Here is an 18,551-nt window from a genome sequence, read left to right on the forward strand (position 1 = left end):
CTGCACTTTGACCGCGGCTGGGTTTTAGAGCCACTGTTAAAAAGTTCTCATTTAGTCTGTCCCTGCTTTGCCAGGGCAGCTGATTGTCTGGTACGGACCTTGGAGGGTACAAATGGGTCTGTAAGGTGGGTCTCCCTCTTGGAAAGGCTCCATGTATGCGCTGGGCAGGCCAGACCACGCAAGCTGGTCCCAACGGGCGTTCCAGCTCTGCAGCAGATAGCTCGCCCCTTGTCTCTTGCCGACCTGGCTCCCCTCCGTGCCCATCCCCGGCAGGCCTTCCTCTGCTCTGGTGTGACCCTCCCCTAGTCCCCACGTCCCAAGCCTTTGGGAGAGAAGGCACGATGGGAACAGGGCAGTGGAAGGGGTTGGTTGTCTGGGGCTGGAGGTGGGGAGCAGCCAGATGTGATGTGTGTAGCTGTTTCCAGACGCTCATGATCAATAGGGCGGGAGCGAGGCTGATGGGATTACCTGGCCTTTGCAGTCCAGACCCACTGGACTGAACGTTTGACCTTCAGCTCCCCAGCTTCCTTCTGAGTCTCTGTCTGATGGCTTTTGAAAATCCATCTGGCAGACACTGCAGTCCAAAGTCATCCAGGGAAACAACACCCCTGTCTGTAGATCTGCCGCTTTCCGTGTAAACAGCCTGTCCTGTTGTCAGGGCTGCAGACGCCGGGGGCTCGTGGGCAGCCTGGTGCTCCGCCTGTTCCTCACCCCGGGCCTTTGTGGGGACAGGAGTGTGGGAGCTTCTATTTTGTTTTTATTTGGGGTCTTTGCTTACAAAAGTTTGGTGTCTTTTTTTTTTTTTTTTTTGCTGTACGCGGGCCTCTCACTGTTGTGGCCTCTTCTGTTGCGGAGCACAGGCTCCGGACGCGCAGGCTCAGTGGCCGTGGCTCACGGGCCCAGCCGCTCTGCGGCACGTGGGATCTTCCCAGACCGGGGCACGAACCCGTGTCCCCTGCATCGGCAGGCGGACTCTCAACCACTGCGCCACCAGGGAAGCCCTGGTGTCTTTTTGATGTGAGAGTGTTTCCCATCATTTGCGTCAGAATCGGCCTCAGCTGATGGCAGTTTTGGCTGCTGGGGTGTCTGGGGTCCTCTAAGCAGGTGGGAAATTGCCTCCTTGGGCAGTTGCAGCACTGACAGAGGGTGAGCAACTTTGGGCCAGGTTGGGCGACCCTCCTAGAACCTTTGGAGCCTTGGCGGTTTTCTGCTCCCATCCCTGGCTGAGGCCTCGGGCTTGGAACGTGAGACAGTGTGGCTGGCCTGGGCTTTGTAGGGAGGAGGGGGCTCTCCCCAGAGCTGAGGCCCCGAGCACTGCACTTTCTGGGATGGGGACTGATGTGTGCTGTGGTGCGTGTGTATGTGTCTGCAGTGTGTGTGCATGTGTGATGTGTGTGGGTATGTTTGTTGGGGGGGTATGGTGTGGTGTAGTACGTGTGCTGGGTGGTGTGTGGGCGGGGTGGAGTGTGGGAGTGTGTGTGTGTGTGTGTGTGTGTGTGTGTGTGTGTGTGGTGTAGGGTTTTGGGGCGGTGTGTCTGTGGGGTGTTTGGGGTGTGCTTTTTCACAGTCACTGCCCCCACCCCATACACACAGCTGGGCCACAGGACGAAGGCTGCCTCAGCCAGCCTGACGGCCTGGCCCCGGCTCCCCCGTCTTTAGGGAAGGCGCCCCAGGCACTGATGAGGGGTGCAGGCCTTCCTGAGGAGGGCCAAGGGAATTCCTTTGGCTCTGACCCCAGGCGGTTTGCGGGGAGCCTGACCCCGGTCAGCCTGAGGCCTGGCGAGGCGTTTGGCCCCTCTCCCCGGGCTCTGCTGCCCACGGGCCTCCTCTCCATCACCTCTGCTCTCCTCACCGGCCTCTCTGGGAAGTGCTGCCTCGCCACCCAGGTTCAGGCGCCTGCATAGCTTTGGAGAGCCCTGCTTTTCTCTAACAAGCTAATAGAGCCTTGACATGGTTGCCGACTTCCTTCTGGGGCAAGTGCGGGGTGCCGGGCGGTGAGCCGGAGGAGAGGCCGCTGCATTGTACGTGGCTGCAGGCAGCTCCGGCCGCTGGAGATGGATGGTGACGGCTGTGATTTGGCCCTGTTACTTATTCATTAGCCCCAGCTTGCCAGCTAGACCTGCGCTTGGAAATTTCATTTCCTAGAGGGCTCCACCGTGTCTGCACCGTGGGCATTAATTGAGAGTCTCCTTCTCACAGGAGGGCCCGCACGGGGTGTGGGCACTCGCTGCGCCAGCCCTGACCCTGAGTTCTGGGAAAGGCCTCCCCTGTCGCATGCTGGGCCCAGCTGCCTGTGAAAGAGGCCTGCGTGGGCCGGGTTCCCAGACACTGGCTCCTTCTTGAAGACACAAACCCTTTTCAGTGGCACCCTCCCTCCTCTCTCCTGCCAGAGCTGCCCCTTCCTTTTGAAGGGAAGAGTTTCTGGGGTGGGGTCGGCTTCCCTACTGACCCGTCCTCTCCCATCCAGTTGCTCCTACTTGGATCTCCCACACGATGGGGTCTGGCATGAGCTGCCCTGCTGGACCCTAAACTGCAGTCAGGGCTCCATGCAGCCCTCTGTGAGGCTGCTGTGAGCCTGGCACTCAGCCTGGCACTCCAGCCAGCTCTGTAGGGCTCACAGGCACATGCCACTCCTCCTCCTGCCCCTCTGGTGGCTGGCTTGACGTGGTGGCATGGCACCCTTACCTCTTAGGGTGACATTTAAATGAGTTTTACTATAATTGGCCCCCAAACAGGAAAAATAAGTACTATTCAAACTTAATTATCTCTGCCCTTTAGAAGAAAAAATGACACGCAAAGTGCCGGAAAAGATGCTCCCCACTTTTCGGGTTGTATCTGTCAAATGGTTATTCTTGCTGAGAACCAGGCCTGTGGCTAGTTGGGCGATCTGGGGCCCTTGAGGCCCAGTGTGCGTCGAGGTGGGCAAAGGGCATTTGGCGAAGCTGGCCCCTGGGCTCACTTGCTCCTGGACATTGGGGTGGCTTCAGCCGGCTCTCCCATGGGCTGGCTGGCCCTTGCCACTCCTTGGCTCCCGTGGCAGGTGAAGTGGCTCGTGGCTGGTAGGTGAGGGGTGGACAGGCAAGCGCACAGCCCTGGGGCCGCCCACAGATCACAGCTGCCTCGTGTTCTCCTCTCCTTTTCCCCCTCGTCCCCCCACCTCCTCTGGTTCCACCTTGTCAAGACCTTGACCTCAGGCTGAATACATGGAGATGTTCCCAGGTCTGAAGCCTCCTAGGTCTCTGCTGAGTCCTGACTGCCAAGACTCCCAGGTAGGGCAGGCAGGAGCACGTTTCCTGAGGTGTCCTTTGGCAAGCCAGCTTGGGAGAGTTCGTGTCCCCGACGGGAGGTGAGGTGAAAGGCCAGTGTCCAGGCTAATGGCCGAGACGCCCCTCTGTAGGGACCACTGAGGCTGGTCTCGAAAGCACGTCCTTGGCTCTTCCTGAATATTTTGGGGGTTTGCCTTTGATGCCTGTCACAGCTGGAGGGGATGAAGTGACTGGGGACCAGGGGTGAACTGGGGACCTGCTGAGAATTCGGGCATCTGTCCTGAGCAGGGACTGGAGCCGGGGCAGTCAGCGTGAATGTGGTGATGACACCGGTGGCCCTGCCTCTTGCCTTTCTGGCACGTGCTTTTGTGAATGGCTGCAGGGTCAGCTGTGCTGAGGGTGTCAGTGCTTGGTAGCAAAGGGTCAGCGAGCTCTTTGCAGTAAGCCCTGGAGCCGGGGCCTCCAGCATCCAGGCAAGGTGCTTGTCATCAGTTCCTGCCCCACGTGGCTGCTACAGGCAGTGCTAATGGAGGCACAGCCTTTGGCCCTTTAACTTTGAGTCCCATCTCAATCGCAGAAGCTAATGCAATTGGATCGTGCAGAGTTAATTACCAGCGGGAGCTTGATACCCAGTGCCCGCTTCAGAGAAGCCAAGAGGGCAGTAAAGCAAAAAGGGTTCGGGGCACCAGGCTGCCGGTCTTAGCGGGCCACTGTCTCCCCGGCCTGGCTCGCTGCCTACGGCTGTGAGCTCCCTGCTGCTGACCCCCAAGGCCACCCATCCGTCCCTGGTTTGTGCTCTGTGTTTCCGGGCCACAGTCCGGCCTGGGACGCCTGTTGGGGCAGAGAGGAAAACGGCGCAGGGCTCAGAGAGGGGAGTGGGAATCTGTTCCCTGGGCCGCGGTGCTGGTTGATCAGTGGTGTTGCAGAGGCACATGGAGCTTGCTTTTAGAGGGGTCATTTCCGAGTCCCAAAGTGCTCTCCCTCCCTGTCCCCTACGGGCCTCCCCAGGTACACCGTCCTTGGCACCTCCACCTGCCTGTCGTCTGCTCACCCTTGAGAGCCCAGGAAGCACAATCTGAAAACCATCTGCTACTTCCTCTGAGGCTTCTTTCAGATCTGACACTTGGTGACTAGAATATCATGCAATCACAGGCAGGATGGGAGTGAATCCCCCATGCTGATGTGGTGCCCAGGCGTGGGACGGGGTGTGTGTGTGTGTGTGTGTGTGTGTGTGTGTCTGTGTGTGTGTGTCTGTGTGTGTGTGTGCATCTTGGACATCCTTCCTCCAGGCGGCTAGAGCTCCTGATGTGAGCTCTGTCACCAGCAGTGACATTGACTCATCTGCCTACCAAGAGGCTGTGGGGGTGGGGATGGTGCTTGCTGGACCCACCAGCCCTGCTCAGTGCAGCCGTGACCAGGAGCCCTTTGTGAGGCGGGCAAGGGCTACCCAGCCTCCTCCGCCCTGCGTCTTTGTCTTCTCACTAGCTGATTTTTCAGGGACGATGAGTAAGCTTGAATGTTTCTCATCACAGTGAGTAATACTGTTACTGGCTTCTTTAAAATGTTAACTTTTAAACTTTTCTTTAAAAGAGGCTCTGTGGGGGCCTGGGAGGCAGCTAATTTCATGCCCCGAAGCGTGGGTGGGCTGGCTGGCTGCCCGGCGTGGGTGGGCTCTCATTGGTAGTAGAGGGAGGTTTGTCCTCAGCTGCTGGCCCCAGGCGGCCAGGGTCACGAGCTCGAAGGAGGAGCAGAGGTTGGCTGGGGGAAGGTGGAGGGATGCAGGTGGGGTTCAGCAGTCACTCTGGCCCAGTGTCCTTTGCCCTCCAAGCCTGTGTTGGGCTGACCGGCTCGGTGCCAGGTGCCGGCTGGGGCAGGGATGGGCCCGGGGCTTCTTGGCCTGAGCTCAGAAGGCAGCCTGGACCCAGCTGCGGCCAAACCCTGACACTGGCGTTTCCTGTGCTTCTTTTTGAGGATCCACTCCAAGGAGCACTTCAAGCAGAAGTACGCCGTGGACGATGTCCAGTACACAGACGAGGTCAGTAGTGGCCGACTCCTCCCCTTGCAACAGCCTGGCTGGACATCGCGGGACAGCACGGTCCAGCCACCAGCCCCCTCAGCAGTGCCCTTGTTTGGAGAGGGCAGGCAAGAAACATGCATCTCAGACCTCCCCGGGAGGCCCCTGCTTCGCTGGGGCAGTGCCCGACCTGGTCGCCGGTGTCTTACACCTTGGATGTGGCCGCTGAGCTGCTCGGAGGAAGGGTGTCTCTGTGAAGGTCTGATCAGGCTTGGCTGGGCCTTCGCGCGTTGGGAGGCCCTTCCCACAGGCCCTCACCAGCTGTAGGTGCCGCTGTCAGAAGAGCCCCAGACAGCGAGAGGCCTGCGGGATGGGGTGGGCTTGGAGGACCCCTGGCTTTAATCCTCTTCCCAGCATGATTGCCCAGTGGCATGTGGCCTGGGTGTGTATGTGACTATCTTCCTGGGGCTATCAATCTGTCCCCCAATCCAGGCAGTCAAAAGGGGCTGCCCCTGGGCTTCCCTGGTGGCGCAGTGGTTGAGGGTCTGCCTGCCGATGCAGGGGACACGGGTTCGTGCCCCGGTCTGGGGAGATCCCACATGCCGTGGAGCGGCTGGGCCTGTGAGCCATGGCCGCTGAGCCTGCGTGTCTGGGAGAGGCCACAGCAGTGAGAGGCCCACGTACCGCAAAAAAAAAAAAAAAAGGGGCTGCCCCTGACTTCCACTGCTGTTAGGGCCAGGCCGTGGCAAAGGTGAGAGCACAGCCATGTGCCCCCCTCGTCTCCTTGGGGGACCAAGTCCCCCCGATACTGCACCACTGCCAGGTGCACAGGAGGCCTCTGCTTGTCCCTGGGTGCTGTCATAAGCCCCATCCTCTGTGCAGATCGGTGCTGGGTAGAACAGCAACACCCCGAGGTGAGTGCCCGCCGCCCGAGGTGCAGCCCTGGCCTGGCAGGACCGGCTGCACGGAGCCCCTCCGTGCCACATTTCCCCAGACAGAGGTCGTCATACACTAAGAGCCGGGCTGGCATTGAGTGAAGAGGCAGGAGGAGTTACTGACTGGAGGAGGGAGAGGAGGTGGGAGATGGTAGAGCTGAAAGATCAGCAATAGGAGATGCAGGGCAAGCTGCAGTTTCACTCACGCCTGATGTTGATGGAATGTACTTACGCATCTTTGAAAGTTTGCAACTTGAAGGTTCATATGTAGGGGACTTACTGTACCTTGTATTTTTGAAGTGCTAGAGAGAGAGGGATGCCCATCCTTAGTTGTGATTTTGTTCTGACCCTCTCCTTTGGTGGGTGTATCCCTCCTACCTTTGTAAACTGCATCTTAACATTATTGCTCTTTGGGACCTTGACCTTCTGGGTCTCCTCGGTGTGAAACCTGGAGGGGGCAGCCTGGGATGGGCCCTGAGGCCCAGCGCCTCGAGTCAGAGCGTCTCTCTGCCGCAGCCTCCCAGCCACAGTCTGGTGTTTTTGCTTTTATGACCGGGGTGGGCGGGTAGGGGGGCGGTGGCCGTGAACTCAGCTCCATTTACACAGTGATTTCTGGGGAGAAGGAGAGCCGGCCTCCAAATGAGGTAAAACAGAGGAGGTCTTGAGTGTCAGGCCAGGAAAGCCTGTCATGATAGTGTAGAATTAGAGCCCCGCAGACCAGCTCACCTGAGTCTGTATTTATGAAGCAGAATCTGAAGTGAAGGCTTCAGTGGCGGTGAGAGCACGGTGCTTTCTGCGGGGCCGCGCCGTCATCACCGTCATCGTTAATCGGCCCTGTTGTGATGATTACTGCTGTGCATCTTATTGGAAGCGAGGGCTCCTGTGGACCGTGGGACAGGCGCTCCACTCCAGGATGGCACCTGCAGGTTCCAGCAACCTCGGCAGCTCACACAGATCCCCTCCTCCCTCCGCCCTGTCCCATGGTGGGCCACAGTCTCACCCCGTCGAGAGGAATCCAAGGCTCCGAGCAGTGAAGGGCCTCGTGCACGGCTGCGTGGCCATGGAGTACCAGGGTTGGGATTTGACCCCACCAGCTTTGGACCCTGGCAGCTCGCCCTCCACCTCCGCCTTTGCCGTGTCAGAAGTGAGCGGATGCTGCAGGACACGCCTCCAGAGGGGACAAGGCTCCCAAGTGCCTTTGATTTTCTGTGGCTTGAAATGGAGCCCGACTCGAGTACAGACACCTGGGCTGGGAGGCACTCGAGGGTGCCTGGGGCTACTCCATCATGGAAAGCGACAGGAAGCCCTTTATGTTGGGGAAGGGTTCCCTGGACCAGTTCTGTGGTGCTCAGCTTGATCTAACAACCTTGGGCAGCCTTGGCCACAAATCACAGACGAGAAGCAGCTGACACTTGTCTCCTGTGAAAGAGGGCAGGAAGCCCCCACCCCAGGCCGCGGCCCGTCACTCGATACCACATGTACAGCACAGGTGTCTGATGTAGCAAACCTGGCTATCTAGTTTCCCGCCTCCTATAGGTGATCCTGAGTTTATTGAGAAGGTAGAGTGAATGGTGGCTCCCCGAGAGGGGGGAGCTCAGGAGAACCTTGAGAGGGGCTACTAGGCATTGCCGTCAAGGTGCGGTGCGGTGGCTGGTATGCAGGGGGCGGGAGTTGGCCAGGCGGAGGGCACGTTTTGTGTTCTCCTTCATAGCACCAGGCAGATGTTGCCAGGGTCACTGGCTCGCATGTAAGAGACCTTGGTGGCAGCACAGTGATGGATGCTGCCTGCCTCTGCCTCGGTGGGTAGAGGCGTCAGGGAGTGGTGGGGTCTGCGGCGGGCCCTCTGAATGCTGTGTGGGACTGCTCGCCCCAGGTTACTAGATGCACCAGTTGTTCACGAGTAGCTGCAAATCCATGTTGTTCGTGGTCTTTCCCAATATTTAAATTTTAGAAACAAATTGAAATTTTTAGATTTTTATTTAGCTATTTATTTTGGCTGCACCACGTGGCTTGTGGGATCCTAGTTCCCTGACTAGGGATCGAACCTGGACCCTTGGCAGTGAGAGTGCGGAGTCCCAACCACTGGACTGCCAAGGAATTACCCCAAAATTGAACATTTTAAATGCATTGCCGGCCACCAGCGTTCAGCCCTGTTTCAGACTGCCGTGAAGAAGGTTCAGTTTTAAAAGCTTTGCTTTCTGCACAGTGAAGCCCAGCTCCCGGAGCAGTGCAGGCTCTCTTGACAGCACTGGTCAAGGATTGTCCAGCCCCTTTCTCTGGATCGTCACCCTTGAAGAGTGGCCAGCAGGCCTGGTGGGAGCTTTGGGCACCAGGGTGCGTGAGGCCTCCACGGGAAGCCTCTGACTGTCCCCAGGGGAGGATCCTGGTCCACAGGGCGCTGGAGAGTTCTGTGTGTGCCGTCCACTGCGACCTGCCGGAGAGGCCAGGCTACCTGGGAAACTGATGCTGCGGCATGAAGCAAGGCAAGGCGTTTAACAGCGCTGGTTCATGAGAGCTGGCGGGTCCCCAGTGACCACTGGTCCACGGAAACGAGGCCCCGTGTGGACAGAGCCACATCGTCCTGTGTGCGGAGCTGTAGTTCCCACCTGTGACGCATAGCTGCCTCACGTCCGTCGCCTTAATTTCGGAGGCAGGGAATCAGGGTGTGCTGACGAGAGGGTAGCACTGATTGGTCTCCACGGGGAAGGGCAGGTGCAGCGGCCTGGCTGGGGGAGGTTTTGCAGCCGCAGAGGTAACCAGGGCCCACTCAAGTGTTCACGATCAATAAAAGATGCTGCCCTGCCAGGACCAGCAGACGCCCGGCCTGCTGCGTCAGGCCGCCTCCATCCGTGTGCACATCGGGTGGCATTGAGAGGGCTGCTTTCTCCTCCGTTATCCCCAAGCAGCACGTCCTGAGTCACAGCCGAGAGAAAAACCAGCAGCCCACACGTTTGTTATCCTGCTCCCCTCTTCCAAGGACAATAGCACATACAGTCCCCAAGTGCCTACTCGTGCTCTGGTTGTGCTGCCGCAATTGACGGACCGCTCTGTGCTGATGAATATAGACCCTTCAGTCGCCGTAACAGCACACCCAGGGCCAAGTGCGGCTCTGGTTCCTTCTAATGAGCCGCCCCCTCCTCGCAGAGGGCCTGGGGGGTGCTAGCGACTCACCACGCCCTTGTGTGTGCAGCTCAGAGGCTGGGCTTCAGTCATTCTCAGAGCAGTTACTGAGCAAACGAGGAGGGTCCAGGGAGATGGAGCATTGGGCTTGTGGGTGGGAGGGTGAGTCATGTGGCCGTGAGCATCATAACCTTGACAAAGTATGGGGCTTGTCACCCAGCAGTTTCACTGGGTCAATTTTTTTTTTTTTTAAGGAAGTCATTTATTTTTTTAAGGAAGTAAAGACTTTATATCAGGATGCCCATCGGGGCATACTTTGTAAAGTTAATCATTAGAAATAATGTAAGTGCCCAGTAGAGGAATGAATAAATAAACTATGCCAGATCTGTTAAGAGAATATGACGCAGCCACCACTGTGCTCTCTTTTAACTATGGGCAGATTAACCCATAAGCCTTTTCACTGGTGAAATCTGGACATTTGCAGTACCAGCTTCCTGGGTGGTTACATGAGATGAGCCTGCAGTGAGTGGCACAGGCTGTGTAATCAGGCGTTCCCTGGACGTTTACCATCCCCCGCAGTAGTGACTGGTAAAAATGGCGTGTTTGAAGAATATTTAATGACAGGAAATAAGCGAAGCATGTAACTTCATATGATCCAAATGTCATTACAGATCTCTGTTTTTATGTGCAGAGATAAAAAGTCTCAGGGGATGGTTTTGTAGGTGTATTTTATCTTTTTATAGTTTTCGGTATCTTCCAGGTTTTCTCTGGGAGCCTCTCAGTATTAAAAAGCATGTATACATATATGTCAGAACTTATCAAAACGTGCACTTCAAATAAGGTGCGGTGTAGAGTATGTCGGTGATGACTCAGTAAAGCTGTTGAAACAACAAACAACAAATCCTCACTCTCGCCCTGTGTCAGGGTGTGAGAGTTTAGGGTGGGAGCGTGGGGAGGGGGCTCAGTACAGTAGGAGCTGCAGTGGCCAAGATGCAGAGCAGGGGTAGGGCCAGGAGAGGAAGAAGGTGGTCCCACCGGGGTGGCCCGCCCCCTTGGGGTGAGGATGTCATGGCTGAGGCAGTGTGACCGGCCGGGGGGCAGTAGAGGAGGGAGTGGACCAACCCGCCGGGGGACCAGAGACCTCAGTCCTGAGCTCAAATTGAGGAAGCGGCTACGATGGGGAGAAGGCGTCCCGGGCAGAGGTGAGCCCAGGCAGAGGCATGGGGAGGTGAGCTTGCGTGGCAAGCTCGTTCAGGGGGTCGGGTGGGAAGCAGCCAGCGTGCAGGGCCCTGAGTGGGCCGTGGAGGGATGGAAAGCGAGGATGTGGGGTTGGGGGTGGCAAGTCCATGTGGTCAGGGGGATGAAGGGGGCAGGGAGGAGGGTGTCTACCCTGGGCACCAGTGCCGAAGAGATTGCCTCAGTGGGTCTTTCATGAGGGACCAGGCAGATGAACAGAGGTGCTAGCCTTGGAGGGCGAGTGGGTCTGGCTCTTAGGAGCTGGGATCTGTGTGGGGCTCGGAGCCAGGGCAGCACGTGGGGAAGCCGGGTTTAGGTTTGAGTCCCTCTCTGTTACCTGATAGCTGTGTGGCTTTCAGAAATCCCTTATTCTCTGTAAACTTCTGCTTTAAGGATGAGCTGTCAGTATTTAATAACGCTGGTACGTCCTCGCCATCAGGCTTCACGTGGTGGCACTAAAGTGGATTTTTCTTTCTGACCTTTCAGATCGCCAGCGTCCTGACATCACGGAGCCCCTCCGTCCTCCTCACTTTGGTAAGTGGGCTGGTGTTCAGGGACCAGGCAGCGTTTGAGTACGGGGAGGGGCTTTAGGGAGCCGCTTGCCCCTGCAGAGGTCAGGGCCGTGGGGAGGATTGAAAACAAGGGTCATTGCTGATAAATAGTGACAGCTCAGTCTGAATTGCTAAATGTGTCCAGGACCACGTCCTCCATTCTCCAGTTGACCTGGGCTGTGTCCTGTCCCGAGGCCACTGTGGACAAGACGCCACGCATACTCCGAGGGTTAAAACCTGACTAGAGGATGTATTTGTGTCAGATTAAGCTCTTGGGGTTTGTGGACGTAGAATATCAATTTGCTTCCACACTGTCTCTCCTCCGTTGTTGATAGAGAACGTATCAAAATGTGCACTTCAAATAATGTGCAGCGTAGAGTGTGTCGGTGAACACACCCTTTGCATCTGCCCATGAGGGTGCTGGGCTGTGTGGCATCAGATTTGGGACTCGGGGCACTAAATGACGGAGGGCCTGCTGCAGCCTGGGGCAGGCAGGGGTGCACGGCGCACCCTCGCAGGGCGGGGCGGGGGTGCTGAGGCTGTGAAATGGCTCCGAGGAGAAGTCTGCTTTCTTATACTTCAACCTTGGGGAGCTTCAAATATGAAGAGTATGCAGCCCTTCTACCCTCCCAAAGTGACCCTTCTCTCCTTAATTGATTTTTACCGAAATAGTTTTTCTCAGTTATTTTTGTTAGCGCTACACGTGATCTCTTTTTTCCACCCTGCAGTTTTGATGGCTGAGAAGAAACGTTATGATTGTGGTCACGGAGGGTTCAGTGTGTTTTTTGGGGGGGATACAGTTAGACATCGACCTGTAGGTCTTGAGGAAGAATTAAAAGGCCTGGCCTCTCTGGGCATGGCACGTTTTCCTCTGAATCTTTTGTTTTGTCTCCGCTCCTGTCTAAGTTCCAGTTGGAGTCTCCTTACAATTAGGGAAAGGAGAGGAATGTAACACAGTCTCGGTGTCACGGAGAAAGGCCCCTCCTGCCTGAGTCGGGTCACACCCGCGTCTCTGGAAGGGCCGGATTTGACAGTGCTTTTCAGGACACTGTCTGTGGGGAGCGTGTGTGCACACACGTGCACAGGGAGACCAGCCAGTCTTGGGGCAGCGGGGGGATTTGTGGTTGGAGGTGGTCCCGGTCCGAGGTCTTCTTGCCCAGCCTCCACCTGTGCCCAGGCAGCCTGAGCTGGGGTCAGCAAGGTGCTTGGACGGAGGAGGCCTTGCTTTCTCTCCTTTTCAAGCTGCAGCAGAGAAAGGAGGGCTGCCCTTGTGCTGGGGCCCGGCCTGGAGTTACCTGAAAGGCGGGAAGGGATGGGTTGGCTGGGCTGAGGCGGGGGCTCCCCGTCGTCGCCCCGTGTGGCGGGTCTGCGCCCTCACGTTCCCTCTCTCTCTCCAGCGCGGCGTCAACACTGACAGCGGCAGCATCTGCAGGGAGGCCTCCTTCGAGGGCATCAGCAAGTGAGTCCTGGGGCCCCGGGAACCGTCTCCTTTCATCCTCCATCAGCTCACGTCTTCACCAGCAGGCTGGCCCAGTCTACAGACTAGACACACAAACAGGAGGATGCTAAAAAGGGGTTAGATTGGGTGATTCGAGGACATGCTTAGAAAAGTAATTTGCCTAAATTCACTCCAACCTTGACTTTAAGGATCGATGCCACTTCCCTGTCAAGCTCTACTGTGAAAGCACAGGCCCGCCACGTGCTTAGGGAAGCCTGGGCAACCGTGCACACACGTGGGGCGGCTGTTTTCCTTCCAGGGACCTGCTCTGAGCTCCGTGGTCTTCGTTTTTATCATCCCCCTCCCCTCACTCCTAGCCCCTGACCTCCCCCAGCCTGGCTCATAGCTTCCCCTTGTCCCTTGCTGCCCCAGTCCCAGGTGGCTGCCCCCTTACCTGCCCTCGCTCCCCAGCGTAGCCCCAGGCCGAGCCCCCCAGCTCTGTTCCCCCTTCTAGGCCTCCCCAGGCAGGAGGGCAGGTGTTGGGCACAGGGAGCCAGCACCTCTCCCGCCTTGCCACCCTCATGCCCTGGCCCCTGGAGAGTGCCGCCTGCCAGCCATGCCTGTGTCCCCGGGCTGGCTGCTGCCTGGCCCTGCGGGGAGCGGTCTGTAGGACCCGAGGCTGCAGCAGATGAGCCCTTGAGGGGAGGCACCTGCTCCTTGGGGCTGCTGAGTGTGGACAGCTCGCCTGGTCTCCTGTTTCTCCGGCCCCGGCCCCTCCCCCACCCCAGCCTGTACTCTGCGCCCCGGCATCCTCTGTCCTTGGTGGACCGGGGAGGTGCCTTGTAATCATGTATGAGCCTGAGCCACGGGAATCTGTATGTGTGATGTGATGAGGAGGGATTATGAGCTCATAAATACGTGTCACTTCCCCCAGTGATAAGAGCGGTGGGGTATCAGGTGTGCTTCTTTTCGTCGCATGCATCTCCGCATCCTCTTGGGAGCTCCCCAGAGCAGCCTCGCCTCCCACACCAGCAGCGATTAGCCCAGCTTGTTGAGATGCTGGCCGTGGAGCCGCTGTCTTCCTCCAGGCCCTTGAGGGGAGTGGTACGGGGCACAGCTTCCTGCTGCCTGTCCTGATCCAAGCCTCCCCTCATCCCCCAGCACCGCCCGGTGCGGGGCGGCTCCTGTGCCCTGCTCCCCTGCCTACACTCTGGTCCCGTGGGCTGGCCTGTGCAGTCTCGACTTGGGTCTCACTGCCTTGTGGGGAAGCCCTGAGCTAGAAGGAGGGAGCCCTGGAGGCTGCCACGCCGACCTGTTCTGTGACCTTAGCAGAACTTGCCTCTGAGCCTCAGCTCTCCCGCGGGAAGCATGGTGCTGCTCGGGCTTGCCGTGGGATGAAATGAGATCCCGCTTGTCCAGAGCCTGGCGTGGAGCTGGTGCTTAATAAACAGTTGCCCCCGAGCAAGCCCCTATCACGCCCCAGTGCCCCTCTGAGCGTCAGTTTCCCCAGCTGTGTAGTGGGCCAGCAGACTTCAGGATGTCCGATGACAAGACTCCTGGATGTCAGTGAGCTGTGGGGTCTTTCTTGCCCCACCTCCCAGCCGAGGTCTCTGCTGCGGAGAACGCCTTCTCAAGCACCCGGGGCCCAGGTTTTCTGGGGGAGCGGTGGGGGACTCCAGGGGCATCATCACTCTCTGTGAGCAGTGGAAGTTGAGGCCTTGTCCCCACTCCCCCGGGAGGAGTGCCACTGTGAACTGACCTCTCCCTCCACTGAGCAGACCCCAGCCTCTGTGCCCTGCTGCTCCCTGAGTCCCCGTGGCCCCTGCCAAGAGCCCAGAGGAGCCTGTGCTTGGCCAACACCCCACCCCACCTTGGGAGTGTTTTTGGAGAGCCTAGACTTTGCACACTCTCCCGGCTGGCCCTCTCCAACCCATGGTCCAGTGCAGACGGGGGCTGGCTGTGAGCTGCTCCCCAGGCCCCTCGCTGCTGGGCTGAGCACCTGCCCCCATGCTGGGGGGATTCGTTTCCACACCCATGTGGCAGGCTAAGTTTTCTGACTTGGCTGAAGTATCGCAGGTGAGAGCCCTCCCTGCCTTGGGGTCCCCCGGCCCCTCTGTGGTACTGCCTCCCCTCCTGTCCCCTCACACCTGCTCTGGGCCTTATATCCCACTGTGGCACCCTTTGTGTAGCTCTGCCCTTAGGGGTTGCTCCATTTGGGTACCGCCCCCCCATCAGCACCCTGCGGCGCACTGTGGCCACTGACCTCGGGCCCCCTGCCAGCGCCTTCCCTGCAGAAAGTCGTGTCTGTATTCCTGGGGTCTGGGTGCAGCTCAGCCCCCTGTCTCCCAGCCACCCCAGCTCTGCCACTTTTCGGACCCTGCGCCAGGCTGGAGAGGCCCTTGTCCTCCAGAGCCGCTGCGGCTCAGTGACCGCATTCACCTGCCAGCTGTGAGCACCTCCCGCTGTTTGCAGGGATAATAATAGCCTGTTTCCTATGCAAGATGAATCTTGCCGTCGTCCTACTTTCTAATACTCACTCAGCTGCTTCTATCCTCGGCCGCTTCTCACTGCCCTAATGAAGCGCCTTATTCCTGGAATTTTTGCTTTTGACCCTTTTGAACTTCTCTGCAACACCTCCCATCTTGGATCCTTCACTGACCTGGTCTGGCAGAAGTTCAGGTTTTGGCCTCTCGGTTTGTCCTGATGGGCCGCCCCAGGCCACCTTTATCCCTTGGCCTGGGGGCAGGAGGGAGCTTGTGATGGAACAGTGGCCTCACCTGTCCACCCAGCTGTGACCTCTCCAGACGTGGCTCCTCAGGGTCGGCTGCCTTGGGCCTGTCACCTCGGTGGGACTGTGGCTTTGGTCCTGGGAGCCCTCAGACCTCCCTTGGCCTTCCCAGATCAGGGCCAGGCCGCCTGCTGCCCACGGCAGGGGGTGTGCCAGGTGTCACAGTGGTGGGGTCGCAGGGGACTGGGAGCAGGGAGGCAGAGGCGGGGTGGGGCGGTAGACATGCACTGGGATCTCCCCATGGCCAGGGGCCCCTGGGCTCACCAAGGGGTGTGGCCTCGTCCTCCCTGGGGAGCCAGGGTGTGATTATGCTGGGGTGAAGGGAGCAGGTGGGGACAGTCTGTAGGCCTCGTGCTGAGTTTGACTCCAGCCCCGGCCACAGCTCCCCGTACGGCGGGATTGGCGCCCGGACAGCTCCCAGGGAAGGGGTGGAAGGAGCAGGGCCTGTGGTGGGCTCCGGCCAGAGGACAGGGTCAGGTGCTCGTTGCCAGGTGCTGGACTTGAGAGCAGGTTTTCCTCAGACAGACAGACGGACAGACCCTGGCTGTGAAGGGAAAGAGATTATCTGTGGGGGGCCAGGTGGCCTATGGGCCGCCTTCTTGGCCTGAGGCAGTTCCGTCCAAGGCAGGCAGACTGCCCAGGAGCCCTGGGTGGGGGCAGCGAGTAGAGAGCGCTCTGTTTCACGCCGTTGTCTGACGGAGAAATATGGTCGCTGTTTTACATTAGCTGGTTATTCAGGATAAGCACATTTCTTATCTTGTGGCATTTACTTAAATTGCCTTGCATATTTGACGATGATTGGTTACAAATTAATTCCATTTAAATAAGCAGTTAAGTATGAAATTGCTGAATTTGGGGGTTATTAATGCAGGAATATTAATGTTCAGGGATGTGAATTTTCAAACCCAAGAAGTAGAGGGACATTATTAAAACTCGACAGTTACAATAAAATGCCAGTCTGTGGTGTGGGGACCAGTGGCTTTCTGGTTACTGTTAACTTATGTATCAAGTTAACAGTTTGGATTGAGGTTCTGATTATGGCTCATGGAATCTCCGAGTCTCCTGAGGAGACGAGAACCCACCCCAGCCCCCAGTGTGGGTGGAGTGGGGGCCTTCTGGGACCTGTTCTCCATCTTCCAGTTAGAAACTGCAGGGAGGAGCCGGGGGGCTGGAGCAGGGCTGGCTGGGCTCACCTACTCACTGTCTATCACCCAGCCCACAGCTAGAGCCCACCAGGGAGGTACCCTCAGCTCCCAGGACATTCCCCACCTTCATGGGCTCTGGTGGGCTTTGTTGTTGTTTTTACACAATTATCACATGCTCGGTATAGAAAGCTCTAACTAGCACAGAGGCGAAAGCAAGGAATGTTCAAATTTCGTTACCTGAGTTAAACCACTGACATGGCCGTGAATGTCTTTTGGACTCTTATGTGTGTGTCTGAGGGTGTTTCTCTGTCTGAATGTGCATTTGTGTGAGTCTGTGTGTTTCTGTGTATATTTGGGTGTTAGTCCATGTTTATGCCTTTGTGTGTGTGTGTGCATGTATTTGCCTGTGTCCATGAATATACATCTGTGTGTGTCTGCCTGCGCCTCTTTTCTAAGCGTATGCCTGTCTCTGTGTGTGTCTGTGTGTTTGCAGCTTTGTCTTTGTGCCTGGTCACCTTGCTGTTTGTGTGTGTGTGTGCATGTGTGTGTATGTACGTATGTTTTGTAACGTGAGATTTTACTGGCGTGTTTGGCTTTTGAGGAGATAGGCCATCGCTTTTCCTAGCGTCAAAGTGATATTTGGCAGAATGGGAGACGGTCTATATTGCCGCCTTTATTTATGTCATCTCCTGCTCTGTTCTTCACTCTGAGCCAGGTTGGCTCTCTGTGATCTCTTTGATATTTCACAAGTAGGGCTTGATTCTACAACACTTTGGTAGACTTTGAATTTAGTAGTCTTATTTTTATAGTTAGGGATCCCGAAAGCTTTGAAGATCTGGAATCCTTTCAGCCTGCTAATACCTCCTTCCCTCTCCTCGTCCTTGTCCCTCCTTCAGCCAGAAGTGGGGGTACCAGCTGCACAACGACAGCATTAGATAGATGTTTTCAAACACCCATCAGTGAGGCCATGGAGGATTCCTGGTGGGTCACAATCCTGTATGCCCTGTGTGATATCCTGGCTTGAGATAGAGCAGGGCTCAGAATCCTGAGGATTGAAGGCTTCCCAAGGCTTCTCTGCTGAGGCCCATACATTGTGCTGGGCCACATGGCGCTTACCTAGCTGTCTCACTGATAGCTTGAGCTCTGAGTCACGCATGACAGAAGTGTCAGGGATGTGCCCCAACCTGATCCTTTTGTCTCCTGGGTTCCCTTTTCAGTTATGTTCATCTTATCAAAGAACTTTTGGCTTTGTAGATTTGTCTCTGTTGTATGTTTGCTTTTTATTTCATTGATCTTTTGCTTTAAAAATTTTCTAATCTCTTTAGGTTTTATTTGTTCTTTCTCTAGTTCATTGAGAAAGAAGGAAGATATTTCTGGGATGGAAGTTTATTTTTATTTATTTATTTATTTGGCTGCGTTGGGTCTTCGTTGCTGCACATGGGCTTTCTCTACTTGTGCCAAGCGGGGGCCCGCTCTTCCTTGTGGTGCATGGGCTTCTCATTGCAGTGACTTCTCTTGTTGCGGAGCACGGGCTCTAGGTGCGTGGGCTTCAGTAGTTGCAACATGCAGGCTCAGTAGTTGCGTCATGCAGGCTTCGGTAGTTGCGACACGTGGGCCCAGTAGCTCTGTGGCATGTGGGCTCTTCCTGGACCAGGGATCGAACCTGTGTTTCCTGCATTGGCAGGCGGATTCTTAACCACTGCGCCACCAGGGACGTCCCGGGATGGAAGTTTAGATCATTGATTTTCAATGTTCTTTTCTACTGCCTACATTTAGAGCTATAAATTTTCCTCTAAGCACTGCTTTAGCGGCATTTCACCAGTTACGATATTTCATGGTTTTATTTTCTGATTTTATTATTTTCTCTTCTTTGAACTGTAGGTATTTAGAAGTTTATTGCTTAATTCCCAAACAATTTTGGATTTTATATTTTTCTGTTACTGATTTCTAGTTTAATTCTACTGTAATCAATGAATATTCTCTGTATTTCAACCCTTTGAAATTTGTTGAAACTTCCAGCATATGATATTGTTTCATGATAAGTGTTTCATGTATAGT

The 18,551-nt window shown here is 56.5% G+C and overlaps 1 protein-coding gene across 1 annotated transcript in view; it reads left to right on the forward strand.

Moving 5' to 3' along the window:
• Nucleotides 1–18,551, forward strand: part of PEPD (peptidase D) — a 114,435-nt gene that overhangs the window by 13,220 nt on the left and 82,664 nt on the right. Inside the window, exons 4-6 of the mRNA XM_060129932.1 lie at nucleotides 5,238–5,301; nucleotides 11,058–11,105; nucleotides 12,520–12,581. Of these exons, the coding sequence (XP_059985915.1) occupies nucleotides 5,238–5,301; nucleotides 11,058–11,105; nucleotides 12,520–12,581 (174 nt within the window). The remainder of the gene's footprint in view (nucleotides 1–5,237; nucleotides 5,302–11,057; nucleotides 11,106–12,519; nucleotides 12,582–18,551) is intronic.

Source organism: Lagenorhynchus albirostris, chromosome 19 (genome assembly GCF_949774975.1).
Source record: "Lagenorhynchus albirostris chromosome 19, mLagAlb1.1, whole genome shotgun sequence".
In the NCBI taxonomy this organism is placed as follows: Eukaryota; Metazoa; Chordata; class Mammalia; order Artiodactyla; family Delphinidae; genus Lagenorhynchus; species Lagenorhynchus albirostris.